The sequence below is a fragment of the Taudactylus pleione genome, unplaced genomic scaffold (assembly GCF_031769625.1).
Source record: "Taudactylus pleione unplaced genomic scaffold, aTauple2 ptg000408l, whole genome shotgun sequence".
Classification (NCBI taxonomy): Eukaryota; Metazoa; Chordata; class Amphibia; order Anura; family Myobatrachidae; genus Taudactylus; species Taudactylus pleione.
Window position 1 is genome coordinate 6,895,925 of NW_028284810.1, and position 21,615 is coordinate 6,917,539.

General features: G+C 43.3%; 1 protein-coding gene across 1 annotated transcript in view; it reads left to right on the top strand.

Moving 5' to 3' along the window:
• WWC2 (WW and C2 domain containing 2) overlaps positions 1-21,615 on the top strand; it is a 243,054-nt gene that overhangs the window by 193,654 nt on the left and 27,785 nt on the right. The window contains exons 14-16 of the mRNA XM_088446944.1: positions 361-444; positions 14,291-14,483; positions 18,502-18,660. Of these exons, the coding sequence (XP_088303070.1) occupies positions 361-444; positions 14,291-14,483; positions 18,502-18,660 (436 nt within the window). The remainder of the gene's footprint in view (positions 1-360; positions 445-14,290; positions 14,484-18,501; positions 18,661-21,615) is intronic.

The following is a 21,615-nucleotide window of genomic DNA, read 5'->3' on the forward strand; positions in this document are numbered from 1 at the left end:
TCATTTGGTCTGGCCCTCAGAGCTTTTTTCTGCTAGTCTCATCTGGATATCAGGATGCCTAGAATGGTACCCTGCAGCCAGAATCTATGCTGCAGTGTCCTTAGAACGCTTCAGACGGTCACAACGGTGCACTTACACCTCCCTGGAGCATCCTCAGGATGCTCCGGGCATTGTTGTAATTACCGGCAATTGTGGCCCTGTCCCCGTGTGACGTCACACGGAGGGGGCGTGGCCAGCAACAGGCCGCAAATAATGTTATATATATCAAAATGGCCCTCAGCAGAAAAAAGGTTCCCCCCCCCTTGCTTTAAATAGTTTATTTTTATTTCAATATAACTTTTTTGTCTTTAATTCTTTTAGATATGATTCAGGAAATTCCAGCTTTGTGATAATAATTGGGGAGGCGAGAAACCATCTCTCCAGGGTCCAGTTTGGTTCCAGAGTGTAAGTAGAATTTTCTAAGCCTCCTATACATGTATTGCCCAGTAATCTCCATTGCTTTATTCCCCTTAGATAGCCAATTAGCTTCACAACACTTTGGTTTGTCCCCCTGCGTATTTAATTGATGAGCTTTATTAATACCCCTGGGATAGTCAATATATGTTTTTATTGAACTCCATTAATATGTACTGAAACAATTAATAGGTGTATTTAGCACACAATTAATATGTTAGTTATTCGTACTGGTGCACATCACTTTATCACTATTGATTTTTCAGTCGGAGAAAGGAGGAAAAATATAATGGCGTGTGACTTCTGGCTTCTGAACTGACGGATGTAATAGCCAGGGGTATGGAGGGCTAAAATACAAATCACCAGCAATTTGTAGCATGTTTAGAAGGATGAATTGCCTACGATTTGATCCAAGAACCTCCTGGAAATGGTTCCATCTAGTGAGACCATAATAAAGAGGCACTTTAAATATATAAGGGTAATCCAGAAAGTAAGGACTGTTTTCCCGTAAAAAAACAAAAACAAACCATTTTTTGTTAATTTTAATAAACGCAGAGTACCTTTTTAATCTCCTTCATCTAAGCATTTACCAAATTTGTCCGCAAGCTTTAGATCCCCTTATTGTACTCCAGTTCATTGAACCAGTCGTTGACTGCAAGCTTCAGCTCATCGTCACTTCCAAGTCGATTTCCGTCCATTAACTTTTTGTACTTGGTAAAAAGATGAAAATCGCTTAGAGCATAGTCCGGACTATAGGGTGGATTGAAAACTTGTCACCCAAAACTGTGACAAGTGATGGACGTTCCGGTCAATCTTTGTCTTGCACATTTGTTCGTCCACTATTGAACATTTTACACCACTTTCTACATCACCATACACCTGCTTTTAATGGGCGATACATTTCGTCAGGTCTCACTTTCTGCACTTTCAAGAGTTGAATAACACTACACACTTCACAGTCTGGGGGATTTTGTATCATATGGTTAATTTTAACAAAGCACAACATCACCAAAAACATCCATAACAGCATGCCATTCATAGACCACTTAGAAAACAGGATAGGAAGACCACCTGATCAAGAATGCGTAACCTGTCTTTACTTTCTGGATTACCCATATATGTATTTAGATTAATTCGGGACACCTTAAATATAGTAATTAATGATTGATACACACACATGATGTCACTTGTAGTTCCACAAATGTACAATATAATTGGTGCCTTCATCATTACTTAAGAAGTCTCTAATTAACGTTAAAATATTATTTCCCCCTTTATTCAATCTACAAATAACATTGGCTCCTTAATGTATTTAATATTATAATGCCTGCATTATTAATATGTTAAAATGTTTTAATTATGTATTCTTAATTTGCCCCTGGTAATAAATACATGAAATAATTTTACTTCAAAAATACATTCCTTAATTGCTTGGTGGCCTTAAATAAGTACAAATTAGTGACCTTTCCGTACATATATATTTAATGTGCTTTTTTATTATGGTCTGGTGTGTAGTTCTATGGCCCGGCCGTACAGTTTCATTGCCAGACCTGCTGTTTTACGGCCCGGCCGTGCTGTTTTACGGTTTAGCGCGCAGTTTAAACAATCTCGCTGGACAGAGGCAACTTTATTGTTCGCAGGCTTTTCGGTATGTTTGCTGGTGATTTGTGAACTCGCTGTTCATTACATCTGTCACTTTGCATTCAGAGCACTGAAAAATCAGGATGGACATTTGCCGCAAGTTGTGTTTTCCAGCAATTTTGCTTTTAAAACATCCGCCAGTTGTAATAGGCCTTAAAAATCACAGAAAACCGTAGATTAGAGCAAATCACGCTCCATTACATTTGCCTCTAAGTGTTTGTCACTCCATCACACAAAATGATGAAATGGAATAAATCAAGTGATTTACAGACAACCATGACCACAAAAAGTTAATATTCTGATTTATGGGTCGTGACTAGAGGCAGCATAGGTTCACTTTGACTACTTCAACAACCTTCAGGAGACGAGGAAGAGAGTCCCTTCATGAGCGGAGTTGAAGGAAAAATTCCTCTCAAGTACTAAGTGCTTTGTGTGGCACTGGATATCCAAGTTGAAAGGGTAGAATTCATATACAATAGAGACTGCTGTTATGGTTGATGTCTGATTTATCTCTTTCATCTTAGTATTGCCTTTCCTGATTGCAACTACATACGCTTTTTTTCTACTGTCTTTTTTTTCTTTGGGATTACAAAGTCTCGGAAGCACTTTCAAGCATATACAAGTAACAGTAACAGAAAATCACATGTACTTCTCTTAACCAATTCTCTGTAACAGAAAGAGTATTGCACTGTAAAATATGTATCAATTAGACTGGTTTGTGATGGGGTGTTGCTGCTTTTATGTCACAAGATATAATACAGTAATACATTTCCACAAATATAATTATAGAATATATATTATACATTCCAGAAACCACAATAAAAGGGAATCTGCATAGTATATTTGGCGCTACAGTACCAGATACAAACGCAGGATTTGTTGGGGGAAGGTCTGTCTGTCTGTCTCTCTCACTCTCTCTTTCTCTCTCGCTCTCTCTTGCAAACGCGAATATATAACACACATACTTATATAACACACATACATATGTATAACACACTTCCTTTCAACGCAGCAGCTGCAGTTTGCTGGCGGGGGTGAGCACTTTGCATCATTCGACAACTTTTCATTGTGGCCCACATAGACCCGCAAATTGCTGCATTGTGCAGCCAGGGTTTCTATCAATCGATCCACAGCCCGTGTGAAACAAATAATTTGGTCTGTATGGGGTGTTTCTGTGTACTCGGAAACCCCCCTGCATGCGCCAGGGAGTGCTGCCTCTTTAATAATTTACAGTCATGCCAGCTGCATAAATTGAACATGTTTTTAATTCTTGGTTCTGTTGGACATCATGCGCTATTGAAACAAGGATACTTGTGTACTTTACGGACTCATTGCAGAGAGAACCCAAGTGTGCTACACTCATTATTATTATTATCAATCATGGTAATGTTTAAAACCCCTTCACGGAGAGGACACTGACGTCATCAGCCAGTGTCCAGCGTCATTCCCTACTATCCAAGTGGACATAGAGGGGGAATATAACCTTGTGACGAGCCACCAAGCCCGAAGTGTGGCGAGCGCAGCGAGCCCGCGAGGGGACAACTTTCTTCTTTAGGTGGGGGACAACTTTCGGTACTTGTAGACTGAATAAAGGGGGAAATAATATTTTAACGTTTTATTCTTAAATAATGATGTAAAGTACACAAGTACCATTTAAAACATTTGTTGGGTTCTCTCTGCACTGAGTCCGGAAAGTACACAAGTACCGAAACAAGATATATTTTACTGCTGCGATATCGCAATACAAATAAAATTGATAGTGTAGTCCTAACCATAATCTATAAGGAAAGTCATGCTCAACAGGGCTGTAACGATCAGTTGGCCAGGATGGCACTTGTCAGGGACGCCAATTGAGGGGCGACTTCAGTGGCAAACGCAGGATTTCTAGAGGGGGGTTTCCAAATGCTTGAATTTAAAGCAAGTGTGGCCAGTCCACGAAGGAGGCATAATCAGCAATTAACCAGCTATAATATACATCATACGAAGTATAATGTATGTAATAATTCTGAGATATACAGGACCAACAATCACATTATTCCATTATATGCGTATGTAGGGCCATCCTGCCTGAGCTGACTGTTTTTATTTCAGATGTGAGCTCCATTCCAGATAATTTCAGCAAGTTCGGGAATCTGCGGGAGCAGCAAAAAAACCTAGCACTGTCCTGGACATATATGTACAGATTGGTCTCTTTATGTATTGGCTAGTTCATTATTATACAGTATTACTAATTAACCCTATCGATGGTCTATATCAGTGCACCCCTAGCAGTGCATGTTTTCCAGATCTCCTAGTTTTTGCACAGGTGTATTTATTACTGGCTCAGACATTTTAAAAGATCAACAGGTGGTGCTAATTATTTAGTTTGTGACACTGAGGGGATCTTAAAAAAATGCAACTTTAGTATTATATGCTATTTCAATTGTAGTCATCATGGTGTTGGCTTGGAAGGGGGGTTTCCAGGCAACCGGAACCCCCCCTCCCCCTGCGTTTGCCTATGGACTTAGCTACCCTCCAATTTTTACCCCTCGGGAGCCCATGGTCATGGGGAAGGCTCTCTGAAAATCACAAATTAACCCAGTTTTGCCTTTTCTTCTGAGCTCCTGGCACGGGGCTTCATCATGGATCCTCCGCAATTATATGGCTCAGAAATGCAGCGCCTGTGTGACGTCATGACGTAGCGATGAAGCCGAGTAGAAGTTTTAGTTAAGTTCTTTACTTTGTGAGGGGCTCCCGGGCCTTTAGATATGGCCCTGATGGCCAGGCAAAATCGTGGAGGCTGCTTATGTTTGGTCACAAGCTTGTGTGCATAGTTCACAGGCTGTATGTTTCGCCATAGAAATATAATCTATTTGTGTGCCAGGATCACTCTGCTGTCTAGATGCGTAAAAAAAAAAATACATTGCAGGTGGTCCAGAATCCTGTAACCATGTATCCTTACTGTCTAGTTTTGGCAGGGGAGGATCACATACCTTGCTCCCTGACCCCTAGGGGGCGCTAGTGTTCTAATACAATTTAGGGTACTCACTACTGTAGCCAATCCTGAGAATACAGCTTTTTCAGGATATATGTGGCTATAAGTATTTTGAATCACCAGACTTTGGGCGCGATGCATCAAGCATCGCATTTTGCATGCATTGCGTCCAGCCACTCATCGCATGCATGCCGGCATTAATAACGTTGATATGCATGTAGAAAATAGCAAAGGACAGCTTACAATAACAGTTGTCCTTTGTGATAGAGGGACTTTTGGGTTTATGACCCAGAATTCCCGCTGCTCATGTACAGAATGCTGTGCGCGGTGCAGGGTGCACTGGGAGAGATCTGATTGGATCTCTGTCAGTGCTGAATGCAAAAACAAGCCCATAGGCTTTTATAGGGCAACACAATCTCAAGATGGCGTTGCTACCATCTCCAAGCGAAAAATGCGATCGAACCCTCAAAAACTGCATTTTTGAGTGTTTGACTGCGTAATGGAGGAGAGTGCATCCTGCCTTCAGACTTAAACAGACTGCTGCAGAAAAGCCACATACCTCTCCCCCAGCACTGATATACCTTAATACTATATTTTAAAGAGAAACAAGAATGTAATAAATGTTTTGTTAACCACTACTGCTAATACATTTTAATGACTAGTTTATCCCTTTAACTTTTAATTCTATGGCCATGAGAAGTCCCCTTTGCATTTCTTTGGGTACAATTCATCTTTGATGTCCACTCGAAAATCTCTGCTATATTTATAATACATGAATGGTGTTTATGCTATATTTATAATACCTGAATGGTGTTTATGCTATATTTATAATACATGAATGGTGTTTATGCTATATTTATAATACATGAATGGTGTTTATGCTATATTTATAATACCTGAATGGTGTTTATACATGTATAAACAACTGGTAAATGCTTTTATCCAAGATGTTAGAGAATGGCAATGATGAGACAAATGAATTTGTTTGTGGACCAATCTATGACAGTACTACAAAACAATGATAGAGTGAGATAACTTGCGCCCTCTAACTGCAGCTAAGCACCAGCTCAAAAAAGGACACCAAACCTCATAGATATATAGATACAAAGTAGGGGTGAGCGGGTTCGGATTTCTGAAATCCGAACCCCCCCGAGCCCCCCCGATCCGAGTCCGATCCGAATCAGGCTCGACTTTTCCCGCCTGACTCGGATCTGAAATCGAGGCAAAACGTCATCATCCCGCCTTCCGAGTCTCGCGGGTTTTGGATCCTATATAAGGTACCCGCGTCGGCGCCATTTTCTCACTCGGCTGTGGACAGTGAAGAGGGAGGGTGGGAGTTAGGGCTGTGTAGTGTAGTGTAGTGTAGTGCTGCTGTTGTCCACTACTTCAAAGTCCATAGGGGCTGGCTGTGTTGTGCTGCTGTTGTTAATAGGGGCTGTGTCCACTACTTCAAAGTCCATAGGGGCTGGCTGGACTGTGTTGTGCAGTCAGTTCTCCATAGGGGCTGTGTCCACTCCAAAGTCCTGTGCAGTGTCCCAGTCCTAAAGGAGTGCTGTAGTGTTGTCCAGGGGGTGCTCTGTCCATCAGGGGTGCTCCCCCCAAGTGCTAAAAAAATAATATATTTTCTGTGTTTGTGAATTGTGTGCGCAGTAGCCGCACGTGCATCAACAAAGTAGTGCCAAGCGTGCGCCTGTGTCATAAGTAAAGGGCCGGCTGGCTTGACCGTTAAAGGGTGCTGTAACCCCCGAAAGTACACTCCAGTCCAAACCAAAAAAAAATTATTTTCTGTGTTTGTGAATTGTGTGCGCAGTAGCCGCACGTGCATCAACAAAGTAGTGCCAAGCGTGCGCCTGTGTCATAAGTAAAGGGCCGGCTGGCTTGACTGTTAAGGGTGCTGTAACCCCCGAAAGTACACTCCAGTCCAAACCAAAAAAAAAATTATTTTCTGTGTTTGTGAATTGTGTGCGCAGTAGCCGCACGTGCATCAACAAAGTAGTGCCAAGCGTGCGCCTGTGTCATAAGTAAAGGGCCGGCTGGCTTGACCGTTAAGGGTGCTGTAACCCCCGAAAGTACACTCCAGTCCAAACCAAAAAAAAAATTATTTTCTGTGTTTGTGAATTGTGTGCGCAGTAGCCGCACGTGCATCAACAAAGTAGTGCCAAGCGTGCACCTGTGTCATAAGTAAAGGGCCGGCTGGCTTGACCGTTAAGGGTGCTGTAACCCCCGAAAGTACACTCCAGTCCAAACCAAAAAAAAAATTATTTTCTGTGTTTGTGAATTGTGTGCGCAGTAGCCGCACGTGCATCAACAAAGTAGTGCCAAGCGTGCGCCTGTGTCATAAATAAAGGGCCGGCTGGCTGGACCGTTAAAGGGTGCTGTAACCCCCGAAAGTACACTCCAGTCCAAACCAAAAAAAAATTATTTTCTGTGTTTGTGAATTGTGTGCGCAGTAGCCGCACGTGCATCAACAAAGTAGTGCCAAGCGTGCGCCTGTGTCATAAGTAAAGGGCCGGCTGGCTTGACCGTTAAGGGTGCTGTAACCCCCGAAAGTACACTCCAGTCCAAACCAAAAAAAAAATTATTTTCTGTGTTTGTGAATTGTGTGCGCAGTAGCCGCACGTGCATCAACAAAGTAGTGCCAAGCGTGCGCCTGTGTCATAAGTAAAGGGCCGGCTGGCTTGACCGTTAAAGGGTGCTGTAACCCCCTAAGTACACTCCAGTCCAAACCAAAAAAAAAATTATTTTCTGTGTTTGTGAATTGTGTGCGCAGTAGCCGCGCGTGCATCAACAAAGTAGTGCCAAGCGTGCGCCTGTGTCATAAGTAAAGGGCCGGCTGGCTTGACCGTTAAAGGGTGCTGTAACCCCCGAAAGTACACTCCAGTCCAAACCAAAAAAAAATTATTTTCTGTGTTTGTGAATTGTGTGCGCAGTAGCCGCACGTGCATCAACAAAGTAGTGCCAAGCGTGCGCCTGTGTCATAAGTAAAGGGCCGGCTGGCTTGACCGTTAAAGGGTGCTGTAACCCCCGAAAGTACACTCCAGTCCAAACCAAAAAAAAATTATTTTCTGTGTTTGTGAATTGTGTGCGCAGTAGCCGCACGTGCATCAACAAAGTAGTGCCAAGCGTGCGCCTGTGTCATAAGTAAAGGGCCGGCTGGCTTGACCGTTAAAGGGTGCTGTAACCCCCGAAAGTACACTCCAGTCCAAACCAAAAAAAAATTATTTTCTGTGTTTGTGAATTGTGTGCGCAGTAGCCGCACGTGCATCAACAAAGTAGTGCCAAGCGTGCGCCCGTGTCATAAGTAAAGGGCCGGCTGGCTTGACCGTTAAAGGGTGCTGTAACCCCCGAAAGTACACTCCAGTCCAAACCAAAAAAAAATTATTTTCTGTGTTTGTGAATTGTGTGCGCAGTAGCCGCACGTGCATCAACAAAGTAGTGCCAAGCGTGCGCCTGTGTCATAAGTAAAGGGCCGGCTGGCTTGACCGTTAAAGGGTGCTGTAACCCCCGAAAGTACACTCCAGTCCAAACCAAAAAAAAATTATTTTCTGTGTTTGTGAATTGTGTGCGCAGTAGCCGCACGTGCATCAACAAAGTAGTGCCAAGCGTGCGCCCGTGTCATAAGTAAAGGGCCGGCTGGCTTGACCGTTAAAGGGTGCTGTAACCCCCGAAAGTACACTCCAGTCCAAACCAAAAAAAAATTATTTTCTGTGTTTGTGAATTGTGTGCGCAGTAGCCGCACGTGCATCAACAAAGTAGTGCCAAGCGTGCGCCTGTGTCATAAGTAAAGGGCCGGCTGGCTTGACCGTTAAAGGGTGCTGTAACCCCCGAAAGTACACTCCAGTCCAAACCCAAAAAAAATTATTTTCTGTGTTTGTGAATTGTGTGCGCAGTAGCCGCACGTGCATCAACAAAGTAGTGCCAAGCGTGCGCCTGTGTCATAAGTAAAGGGCCGGCTGGCTTGACCGTTAAGGGTGCTGTAACCCCCGAAAGTACACTCCAGTCCAAACCAAAAAAAAATTATTTTCTGTGTTTGTGAATTGTGTGCGCAGTAGCCGCACGTGCATCAACAAAGTAGTGCCAAGAGTGCGCCTGTGTCATAAGTAAAGGGCCGGCTGGCTTGACCGTTAAAGGGTGCTGTAACCCACAAAGTACACTCCAGTCCAAACCAAAAAAAAAATTATTTTCTGTGTTTAGCCGCACGTATATATCAAATCGATATAACATAAATGGAGGACCAAACTTTCTCCGATAAAAATAAAATAGAGAAAGATCAAGAACCACTTCCTCCTAGTGCTGAAGCTGCTGCCACTAGTCATGACATAGACGATAACATGCCATCAACGTCGTCTGCCAAGGCCGATGCCCAATGTCATAGTAGAGGGCACATACAATCCCAAATGGCAAAGTTCAGGAAAATGACCTTGAAAAAGACATTTAAATCAGCTGAAGAGAAACGTAAACTTGCCAATATGCCATTTACGACACGGAGTGGCAAGGAACGGCTAAGGTCGATCCCTAGTATGTTCATGACTAGTGGTTCAGCTTCACATGACGATGGAAGCCCTCCTCCCACTAAAAAAATCAAAAGAGTTAAGCTGGCAAAAGCACAGCGAAGAACTGTGCTTTCTAAGAAGATATCACAAATCCCCAAGGAGAGTCCAAGTGTGGTGGTGGTTGCGATGCCTGACCTTCCCAGCACTGGACGGGAAGAGGTGGCTCTTTCCACCATTTGCACGCCCCCTGCAAGTGCTGAAAGGAGCACCCACAGTCCACTTGCTGATATGCAAATTGAAGATGTCACTGTTGAAGTACAACAGGATGAGGATACTGGTGTAGCTGGCGCTGAGGAGGAAGTTGGCGAGGAGGATTCTGATGGTGATGTGGTTTGTTTAAATCAGGCTCCGGGGGAGACAGTTGTTGTCCGTGGGATGAAAAAGCCCATCACGGTCATGCCTGGGCAGAAGACCAAACATTCCACCTCTTTGGTCTGGCAATATTTCTATCCAAATCCGGACAACAACTGTCTTGCCATATGTACCATATGTAAAGGTGAAATAAGTAGGGGTAGGGACGTCAACCACCTAGGAACATCCTCCCTTATACGGCACCTGCAGCGCGTTCATAAAAAGTTACTGTCAAGTTCAGAAACTTTGGCTAAGACCGTAAGCAGTCCAGGGACACCTAAATCCCGTTGTCCTGTTGTATCCAAGCGCCTGCAAACCACACCATCAACTCCCTCCTCGTCAATTTCCTCCTTAGTCAGGATCGGAAGTAGTCCTGCAGGCCATGTCACTGGCATGACTGACTCTCCTATCCGGGATTCCTCTGGAGGATCCTGCATTGCTACGCCTACTGCTGCCGCTGCTGCTGTTGCTGCTGCTGGGAGTCGTTCATCATCCCAGAGAGGAAGTAGGAACACCACTACTTTTACTAAACAATTGACCCTCCAACAGTCCTTAGCGAGGAGGATGAAGTACGACAGCAGTCATCCTGAAGCAAAACGTATAACTGAGGCCTTGACTGCTATGTTGGTGTTAGACGTGCGTCCGGTATCCGCCATTAGTGCAGTGGGATTTAGACAATTGATGGAGGTAGTGTGTCCCCGGTTCCAAATCCCGTCTAGATTCCACTTCACTAGGCAGGCGATACCGAGACTGTACAGAAACGTCAGAAAAAGTGTCCTCAGTGTCCTGAAAAATGCCGTTGTACACAATGTCCACTTAACCACGGACATGTGGACAAGTGGAACAGGGCAGACTAAGGACTATATGACTGTGACAGCCCACTGGGTAGATGTATCACCTTACGCAGCAACAGCAGCAGCGTCACCAGTAGCAGCATCTCAGAAACGCCAGCTCGTTACAAGGCAGGCTACGCTGTGTATCACCGGTTTCAGTAAGAGGCACACCGCCGACAACCTCTTAGAGAAACTGAGGGAAATCATCGCCCAGTGGCTTACCCCACTTAGACTCTCCTGGGGATTTGTGATATCTGACAACGCCACCAATATTGTGCGGGCATTACATCTGGGCAAATTCCAGCACGTCCCATGTTTTGCTCACACAATAAACTTGGTGGTGCAGAATTTTCTGAAAAGCGACAGGGGCGTGCAGGAGACGCTTTGGGTGGCCCGAAAAATTTCTGGCCACTTTCGCCATTCAGCGACTGCGTGCTGAAGACTGGAGCGCCAGCAAACACTCTTGAACCTGCCCCGCCATCACCTGAAGCAAGAGGTTGTGACGCGGTGGAACTCAACCCTCTATATGCTTCAGAGGATGGAGGAGCAGCAAAAGGCCATACAAGCCTATACATCCACCTATGACATAGGCAAAGGAGGGGGTATGCACCTGACTCAAGCGCAGTGGAGAATGATTTCCGTGTTGTGCAAGGTTCTCCAGCCCTTCGAACTTGCCACACGTGAAGTCAGTTCAGACACAGCCAGCTTGAGTCAGGTCATTCCCCTCATCAGGCTTTTGCAGAAGCAGCTGGAGAAAGTGAAGGAGGAGCTAAGACGGAGCGATTCCGCTCGGCATGTGGGACTTGTGGATGAAGCCCTTCATTCGCTTTGCCAGGATTCCAGGGTGGTCAATCTGTTGAAATCAGACCACTACATTTTGGCCACCGTGCTTGATCCTAGGTTTAAAGCCTATGTGGTGTCTCTCTTTCCGGCCGACACAAGCCTGCAGAGGTGCAAAGACCTGCTGGTGAACACACTGTCAGCTGAAGCGGAACGTGACACGTCAACGGCTCCTTCTTCATTTTCTCCCGCAACTGGGGCTGCCAGGAAAAAACTTAGGTATCCTAAGCAACCCGCTGGCGGTGATGCAGGGCAGGCAGGACCAAGTTTGGACATCTGGTCTGGACTGAAGGACCTGGCAACAATTTCTGACATGTCTACTGTCACTGCATATGATACTGTCACCATTGACAGAATGGTGGAGGATTACATCGGTGACAGCATCCAAGTAGGCATGTCAGACAGTCCATACCTGTACTGGCAGGAAAAAGAGGCAATTTGGAGGCCCCTGTACAAGCTGGCTCTATTTTACCTGAGTTGCCCCCCCTCCAGTGTGTACTCCGAAAGAGTGTTTAGTGCAGCCGGGAACCTTGTCAGCGAAAGGCGTAGGAGGTTGCTTCCACAGAATGTGGAGAAGATGATGTTCATCAAAATGAATTATCAGCTCTTCCAGGGAGACCAGCCTCCAGAAGGTACAGAGGGACCTGTGGTGGTGGATTCAAGTGGGGACGAGTTAATACTTTGTGAGGATGAGGATGTACACACTGAAGAGGGTGAGGAATCGGTGGATGAGGAGGATGAGGATGACATCTTGCCTCCGTAGAGCCAGTTTGTGCAGGGACACATTAATTTCCAGCTTGTTTTGTGGGGGCCCAAACGAACCAATCATTTCAGCCACAGTTGTGTGGCAGACCCTGGCGCTGAAATGATTGATTTGTTAAAGTGTGCATGTCCTGTTTATACAACATAAGGGTGGGTGGGAGGGCCCAAGGACAATTCCATCTTGCACTTCTTTTTTTTCTTTGCATTATGTACAGTTTGGGGCCTAGTTTTTCTAACTGCCATCCTGTCTGCCACTGCAGTGTCACTCCTAGATGGGTCACGTGTTTGTGCCGCCCACTCGTGTCGCTTAGCATAGTCATCCAGCTACCTCGGTGCAACCTTTTGGACATGAAAACACTATTGTGAGGTGTGAGGTGTTCAGAATAGACTGGAAATGAGTGGAAATTAAGGTTATTGAGGTTAATAATAGCATAGGAGCAGAGAAACCAACAAATTCTGTGATTTTAGCTGTTTTTATGCTTTTTAAAAAAAAAATACAGATCCAAAACACAAAACCCAGAACCCAAAACACGGAAGGGTGGTTTTGGCAAAACCAATCCAGATCCAAAACACGAAGAAAGATCCAGATCCAAAACCAAAACACAAAACACGAAAAGTGGCCGGTGCACACCCCTAATACAAAGTAGAGTGGTTCACAAGCACTGTTAGAATCAAATTTAGGTATAGGACTCTTGATCTCCTCTGTGATGGATTTCCTATATATTTCGACAAATTAAAGGAAAATAGTGATTCATCAGCATACACAGTTCCTTTTTTTTTTTTTTTTTCAATTATATATCTGTGTTTCCAGACTCACCGCAAATAAAATGTGTACATCAAAAGGTATCTTTGTTCTTCTCTATATATACCAAATATAGTCTAGTACTCCCAATGGAGAAGAACTCACCAAATATTTCGCTGCTACATGCACATAAAGGTTTCTTTCTCATCTGGATGAACTTATCATCAATGATAGTCTTAACTCATTCCAAATGGAACCAAAACTGAGCCGCACTCAAATGGGAATCCACTCCTTGTTACTCCAAAGAAGATTTTTTAATATAAAAAAATATAAAAAATAATACAATAGTATCCCCCACACAAAATATGGTTTGTTCTCCTCTACTCCACTAAGGCTGAGAACACATTCCTCTCACCACTCATATCCTGGGCATAGGAATGGGATATGGAACCGTTCTATAAGATGAAAATTCAGCCTAAATAGGAGATGAGTTGATTCAAAACCTGTGGGATCCTCCAGCTCACGGTGAGTTTGATTCTAACAGCGCTTGTGAACCAATCTATGACAGTGACTAGCAGAGATAATGTCCATGTGTGGTGGTTCCATAATACCTGCAGCATCTATGCTGCTTCCTTATTGCCTCTATTTTACTTCCATCAGCCAGAAATGACACTCCTAGGATCTACCCTCCTGCCCCGTAACTGGCCCCTGTCACGTATACAGACAGCTCGTCACAGAACCATGGCACGAAACCCAGCTTTGTGAGAGCTTTTCTGTCATACAAGAATAATACAATGTAATGTGTGACTGAGACTTCAATTATACTTATGTTTCAAAGTGGAAGGTGCAGAGTTCCATATATGACCTTACAGTCTCAGGTTAATTGAATATTACAACATTTTTTTGTGTTACCTCAACAATGGTGAAATATTATTACAATGATTAATTAACAATGTAATATGAATTGAAGTATTGCTTATACATTAAACCGAAACAGATCTACATTTGTCCATATCACATCACATTAGAATTCAGTACCAATTTTACGTTAAAGTGGAAAAGCTTAAGACAGACATTTGTAGATGGGCAGTAATGGCCATTTAGCCCACATGGAAATAAGTGATTATACTTTTTTATGCAGGTATATCCGGGTTGCCGTTCTTCCATCTTCAAATGACCACAGCTGCCTGTTTAGGACCAAAGTGTACCCTGCTACAGAGACTATATTATTTAATGAGCTGTTCAGAGTGTCCATCTCCCACAGTGGTCTGCAGCAGAAGACTCTGCGAGTGGATGTGTGCTCAGTTGGGAGGACCCATCGAGAGGAATGCTTGGTATATAACTAATGTCGCTGCTCACCATGTTTGTGTTTTCACTCTGACCTAGAGAGTACTTGATATCTATTACTCATATAGTGGATTTCTGTTTATGTATCTGTAGCATTCAGAAATTGTCAGCATGTGACTGTGTAAGTGTAAGTATTACAGGTGTGGGGAAAGAAAACGTATTAAGTATCCTTTAACGCAGTGAACAATCATTCACTAAACTGCACAGCAGCACTCCCTAATCAGTAACTCATGTACAATGCAATCAGGAGTTATCAGGAATGTGCCATTAATTGCTACTCATTGAAATGAGTGGATACAGAGGCTGAAGGGTAGGTTTAGTATGAGTAATATGGGGGCTGGGTTTTTTCAATGCAGTCTCATGGTTTTTACATTAAGTTTTCACAAATATCTATTTTATTAAGATACACAGATGTTTAATTTTCAGCAATCTATACAGCAGTATTTTATAGCACAAATTACATACAGGCTTTCAGTGTATCAATGCAGGGAAGGGGAAATGGGGAACAAAGTTTGAGCACAAGATCATGAAAATCATACAAGTGATATAGTACAATTCATAAATTATCCACAATAATATTAATATGATCCTTAGTCAGGGTATCATAATCACACAAGTGGAGCTGCTCCCCCGAGAGTATATAAACCATTAGTAGAACATCTTTGAAGAAAAGGGAACTCTCGTTGTTTAGGGGCACTCTTTTGAAATATATTCGATATGAAAACATAACATTTATTGGATATATATTGAAAATAATGATAATAATTAATCTGCCAAAGTACACAAATCAGAGGCACATCATTATAAAAACGAGATTAAAAGAATTTCACATGAGAGAAAGCTGGTGAATTAGAACAGGGTGATTCAACAATAATGGTATAATAACCAATTATTATTAAAAAAATATACCAGTGGTTCCCAAACTTTGTGCCGCAGCACCCTGGGGTGCCTCGGGACACTTGCAGGGGTGCCTCAGGTTGTTGGTCTAGCACCAAATCAAATTCTTTATGGTCAATGTGATGTAAATATGTGGACAAACAGAAGCGCAAACCTGCGCACACCACATAACTGACCCTAAGGATGACAGGTAATCACAATTTACTTCACTACATATTTTTCTGAATTTTTCAATAACAAACTTTTGGCTTAGGGTGCCGTGAAAACAATTCTGATGCGCTTGGGCGCCTTGGTTCAAAAAAGTTTGGGAACCACTGAAATATACCACGGTCACTGAGGCAGCGTCAGTGAAACGCGCGTCTTGGACCCGTGATTCCCGCTGTGCAGGAACGCGGGACACCCACCAGCAGCGTGGTAACACACTTACCACCTAACAGACGCCTCCAGCCGCAGCCTGCTCACTTAGAGCATTTAGGTACCTATTCTTTACTTCCAAACCTCTCTTCTCTAGCACACTATGTGACTGGCTACTGTGTCCCTGCAATACCTGTGAGTAACAGAGCCTTTATCCACCATTTATGTTACTAATGTAACTTAACCTCTTTCTTCTGATCACTGTATTCGGGGCTTAGCTTCTCACCACTCACCAAGACCTTATGGTATGTGAGTGGCAGCAGCATAGATTCTGAGTGTTATACTGTGTTACCAACTTATTGTTATAACTATACTTCTCTAACATCTTTATGGGCACTCTCCTTAGACTTCAGTCAGGGTAGGTTACTGCTAGAGCTGTAACTAGATTTTTTGGTGCCCTGTGCCAGAGAGAGCATTGGTGCCCCCCCACCACCATTTTTAAAATGGGAACATAAGATAGAGCACCTGAAACGCACCCAAAAAAGGGGAATGGCCCCATGGGGAAGGGCCAGGGAAGAGAAAGGGGAGGCCAGGAGATGCTGGGGATAAAAGAAAAGGAAGCTACAAGTGGGAATGATAATAAACAGGAAAATTGACAGGCCCAAACAGTGCCCCCTGCCCTGTAGTGCCCTCTGCCATGGCACTGGTCACTCTACCCTAGTTACGGCCCTGGTTCCTGCAATTTCATTATCAGGTCCCTTCCTCTGACTGGATCTAAAAGCAGATGCTCAATACACTCATTCTCACCCCTTGGTGAGCGGATAGTACGCTCACATATCATTCATTATTCGCTATAATGATATGCAGCAGCTGCTACCCTGCCACTGTGCAAAGGGAGTAGTCTATTCTTTGATTGAATTCAACTTCTCTTTCTCAATCCTATCTATCTAGGGTACCTGAGGTAGGTAAGATATGCAGCTATTTGATGTCCTCTTCCTGAACACATTTTCGTTATCAGGAGACGTCACGCTGTGACAAAATATATTTCCTGTATACTCCACAATACATTATGATGTACCATTTAAGCATAACATTCTTTATGCTATTATGACTACTAAAAATGTGACCAATATCACCGCGACTGCCGATATATTGACCCGTCACTGCACCTCTAATTGCAATATACCTTGAACTATAATATGTTATACCGTGACTGTGGTCAGAGCCGTAACTAGACTTTTTGGTGCCCTGTGCCAGAAAGAGCATTGGCGCCCCCCTCATTTTTCAGAGGGACATAATGCACACAAAAAAGGGTCATGGCTTCATGGGGAAGGACCAGGGAAGAGATAGGAGAGGCCAGGAGATGCTAGGGATGAAATAAGAGGAAGCTGCAAGCAAGAATGACAATAAACAGGAATTTGACAGGCCCAAACAGCGCCCCCTGACCTGTGGTGCCCTGTGCCATGGCATCGGCCGCACTATCCTAGCTACGGCCCTGACTGTGGTATATTTTTGAATAATAATTGGTTATTATACCATTATTGTTGAATCACCCTGTTCTATTTCACCGGCCTTCTCTCATGTGAAATGATCCTTTTATTCTCGTTTTTATAATAATTTGCCTCTGATTTGTGTATTTTGGCGGATTAATTATCATTATTTTTAATATATATCCAATAAATGTTATGTTTTCATACGGAATATTTCAAAAGAGTGCCCCCAAACAATGACAATTTCCTTTTTCTCCTAAGATGTTCTACTAAGGCTTGCAGTGTAGTCAATGCAAACTTGGAATATACTTTTTATTTGTTTTTATAGAGATCATTAAAACTAAAACATTTTGGAAGCTGTACAGTTATATGCTTCCCTCTCTGTTATATTTATCTTATGCAGACAGGGAAAATATATTTCCTGAACAGGCAGGAGTGTCATAATTTGGGAATGGGTAGTATAAAGACCTTTCCACAGGCCAGTGATGCCCAACTTTCACATGAGAAGGGCAGCACCTGTGTTCTAAAGGTGCGTACACATTAGACGATTCGCTCCATGAGTAATATCGTCTAGTGTGTCCCTGGCAGGGGTGTGCTCGATTTCGTTAACGACATTGAGCACACACACTGAACGGTATCATGAACGATATCGTTCAGTGCCGGGCAACCTCCCTCATTCCTGAACATGCAACAACCTGACAATATCGTCAGGTTGGCCTGCATGTTCGGGCGATGAACGACAATGACCAACGACCTGCGGGAGCACGCATAGTTGGTCGTTCGTTGTTATTGTTCATCGTTTTAGCATACACACTGGCCGATATAGTGAAGGATAACGATATCGTTCTCGTTCAAAATATCGGTAAGTGTGTATGCACCTTAGGGTTCTCAGGAAAGCAGGGTTATGTACAATGTAATACATTGCTCAGTAAACCTGCCATCCACCAGTGGTACTGTACACACCTTCATCTCCATCGGCACTTCCTCTGGGTCGGAGGCAAGAATCACTTCATTAAGCCAGATACTCATTATATTGATCGTAGTATGTCTTCTGATGAAGGGAATGAAAATAAAGTATTCCTTTTGCCCTGTTCAGAGTGGTGACACAGGGGATTATATTATAAAGATTCTCTGGACGGTGTTCTTGAAATCATCTGAAAGATAAATTTTTTCAGTTGTTAAGAGATTTATGCGGACATATTACTTAAGAAAGAGAGGGTAAAGGAACGTAAATATGTTTTTATTTATTTCCTTCATTGTGCAGGCCGGAATCCAGATCACCCTGGCTGATTTATTACTCACAAGTGAAGTGTATACCCGATGGCATACCTTGGTGCCCTGCAGACCCATCGTTCATCCAAAGGAGCTCACTGAAAAATCAGTATTAAACACAAGCAAGCCACGGCCTGCAGCTTTGAACTTGGTAAGGGTTTGAGTGTGTTTGTAAAATGTAAATGTACAGATGTGTCCACATACATTTATCCTCCATGCGCTACAAGTCACGACACACGTAACGCGGGAGCTCCTTCTGCCTCGGTAGCGCTGATCGTATTTTGTGCGACTTTTTACCTTCAAATGCGTATTATTCACACACTGATGAATTGTGATGCGAATAGCTTCTGCTGATTAAAATAATATGCAGCATGCCTATGTCCTGTGTGCATCTGCGGGTGTATCTGCATGGGAAATGCTACGTTAGTGTCAGTGACTGTAACAATGTAAACAAGTGTTTAGCATGTAGAGGGACACCCGCAGACGCACACAGAACATAGGCATGCTATATATAATTTTAATCAGCAGAAGCTGCATTTGCCAGCTATTCGCCTTATCTGTGTGAATAAGACGCATTTGAAGGTAAATCGTTGCACAAAAAGACGCTCAGTGCTACCAAGTCACGCCACAACATAGCACGATTAGAAGGGCTGTTTAATGCGCAAGGAGGCTAGATGTATGAGGACACATCTGTAGCTTTGTAGATTTATAAAACTTGTGTTCACATAAATGTTTAATAAATCAGAAATAAAGTAGAAAAGACTGCCCACTGTTCATACTAATCCCCACTACCTACCAGTATAATACAATAAAGTGTTATAATAGTGCATCCACACCGTTCATCAAGGGTCTGCAAATTTATACATTATGCTTATTTGTATATTGTCTTTACAGTTCAAATCATCCTGGCTTTGATAAATATTGCTGTACAAAAGTGGCCTTAGATTTAAGGATCTCTCTCTCTCTCTCTCTCTCTCTCTCATATCATAGTTTAATGTACAATAGTGAGCAGGCTCACGATACCAAAATAACATTGTTACTATGATCTCTAGGTCTTAATACCTTCATCCATTAAAAAATGGCCAAATATTCTCTGTAAAGTGCTGCGTAATAACTGGTAATAAATACATTTTTTAATTATTCTGGAAAAGAATCCGTTAGTTATGTAAATGGTATAAGGAATATAGGACCTCATTTAGAGGCGGTCGCATAGAGTGGTTGGACGTAGCGAGCGATGTTTTTGTCAACTGCGCATGCGTGTACATGGCAGTGCGCGTGCGCAAGCCTGTCTTTCCCACCGCAATCCTCTTGCTCGTTAGTCACTACAAGGTCGTAGCTGTGATTGACATTTCGTGGCGTTTGTGGGTGGTTACAGGGGAAGGTGCTTGTGAACGGGGGTGTGGTGGTGCGCACGCAGGTGTGGTTGACCTTAAAAAGGGCGTTTTAAGGGCGTGCATATATTACTGAGCGAGTCATCACACACGTCATCTCGTTGCAATAACGATGCTACTGCTCGTAGTGCTAAAGGTAGCCCAGGGTCTACCTTAAGCATTGCGAATACAGGTGATGGTTTCTGCCTCAATCGATGTCTGTAGGCAATTAACACTGTAACAGGTGTTAATCGTGCTGACGTAGGTTGCCGTCTGTGACCGACTCTGAATTAGGCCGTAGAAATAGGAGGTGTGCTTTCATTGTTGTGGGTGTTTCCGCGCTTACGATGTGTGTTGCGACTGAGCGTTCGTTTTGCATATTCTCGATCACTTTGGGTGCTACCGATCGCTCCCGAGCGACCGCCTCTGAATGAGAGCCATAGTGTCTGCAAAGACATAGGGCCAAATATAATAGGCTACTATTTGTTGCAAGTGCCGAGATTTTGTCAATTTAGCAGCAAGATTTAAAGCGGCAATGAAATTTCAAGAACGCGAACTAAAAGCAAATGTGGTTTTCGTTTTATAAACACTACAAAGAAATCCTTTGTGGTTCTTGATTAATCAATAAGCCACCTATCTAAAATAGTAAAAAGAAGGATTCGATGGGGTAGATTCAGTTAGCCACGGTATTTACCACGTGGCTAAAGTTCAGAGTTTGGCACCCTGGAGCTATTTAATTATTAGGCAATTTCCCTGCGCTGAAAACCTGTGGCTAACACGCGTTAACCCATACATTTCGGGTTAAGTGCCCAGAATCTGTGGGTTACCCCGCAAGGGTCCACTTAACACAGATTGTACCTCGCAGCACTGAGTGTTAAGTGCACCCTCTGAGGCCTACTGCATGGGATAGCGTCTGTAATGAAATAGTTCAGGGCAAGTTGGGTAATTAAATCTGCCCCTATGTGTAAATGTTGACCAAGAAAAATCTGCACTTAAAAGGAAATTACATTTTGTTTTAAAATCTTCCGCTTTCTCGATTTAAATATTTACTTAGGCCTATATTTTTTAAAACTAGACAACCTGCCACATTAAGTGAAAGACCACGTTTTTTATTTGACACAAGATGGGAGAGATAAGGTCTTTAGATGCCTTCCATCTGTGGAAATTTTAGTTTTGTGTACTGTTTCCGTCATTGTCCAGTGATTGCCAGACAACAACTACTAACTTGGCAGATTGTTTGAAAGAGGAGACTCCCCTTTATCAAGACAGGGTTACCCCATGTGTATTCGTGCAGTATTAGAGAGATATGGCACAATGTGCCCTTCTCCATATCTATGGGAAATGTTTTTTTTTCTTCTCTGTAGTGTTGGGTGAGAATTTCTGGTGATCACCAGAAAATAGCTGTTAAGGGAGCCTTATAATTTGAAAGATGGGACTCCCCTCATGCAAAGAGTATGTGAGCGACCCCACATTTACAGGTGTAATTATGGATGTGATAGGGCACATAGTCTCCTCCCACTCACAAACGGAAACCGTCTATTTTCTGTAGCGCCGGGTAATATTGTCTGGTATTTAGGGGCGCAGGGAGGGAGGGGAGTGGGTACTCTTTACCCTTTACCACAACCCCCTTTCCCCCGTAAAAGTCATACTTCGGATCTCGCGCACATAGTATTTTAAGGAGGTGGCCTGGTCACCCCTCCCCGAGTTGGCCATGCCCCTCCCAGTATCGGGTCCCA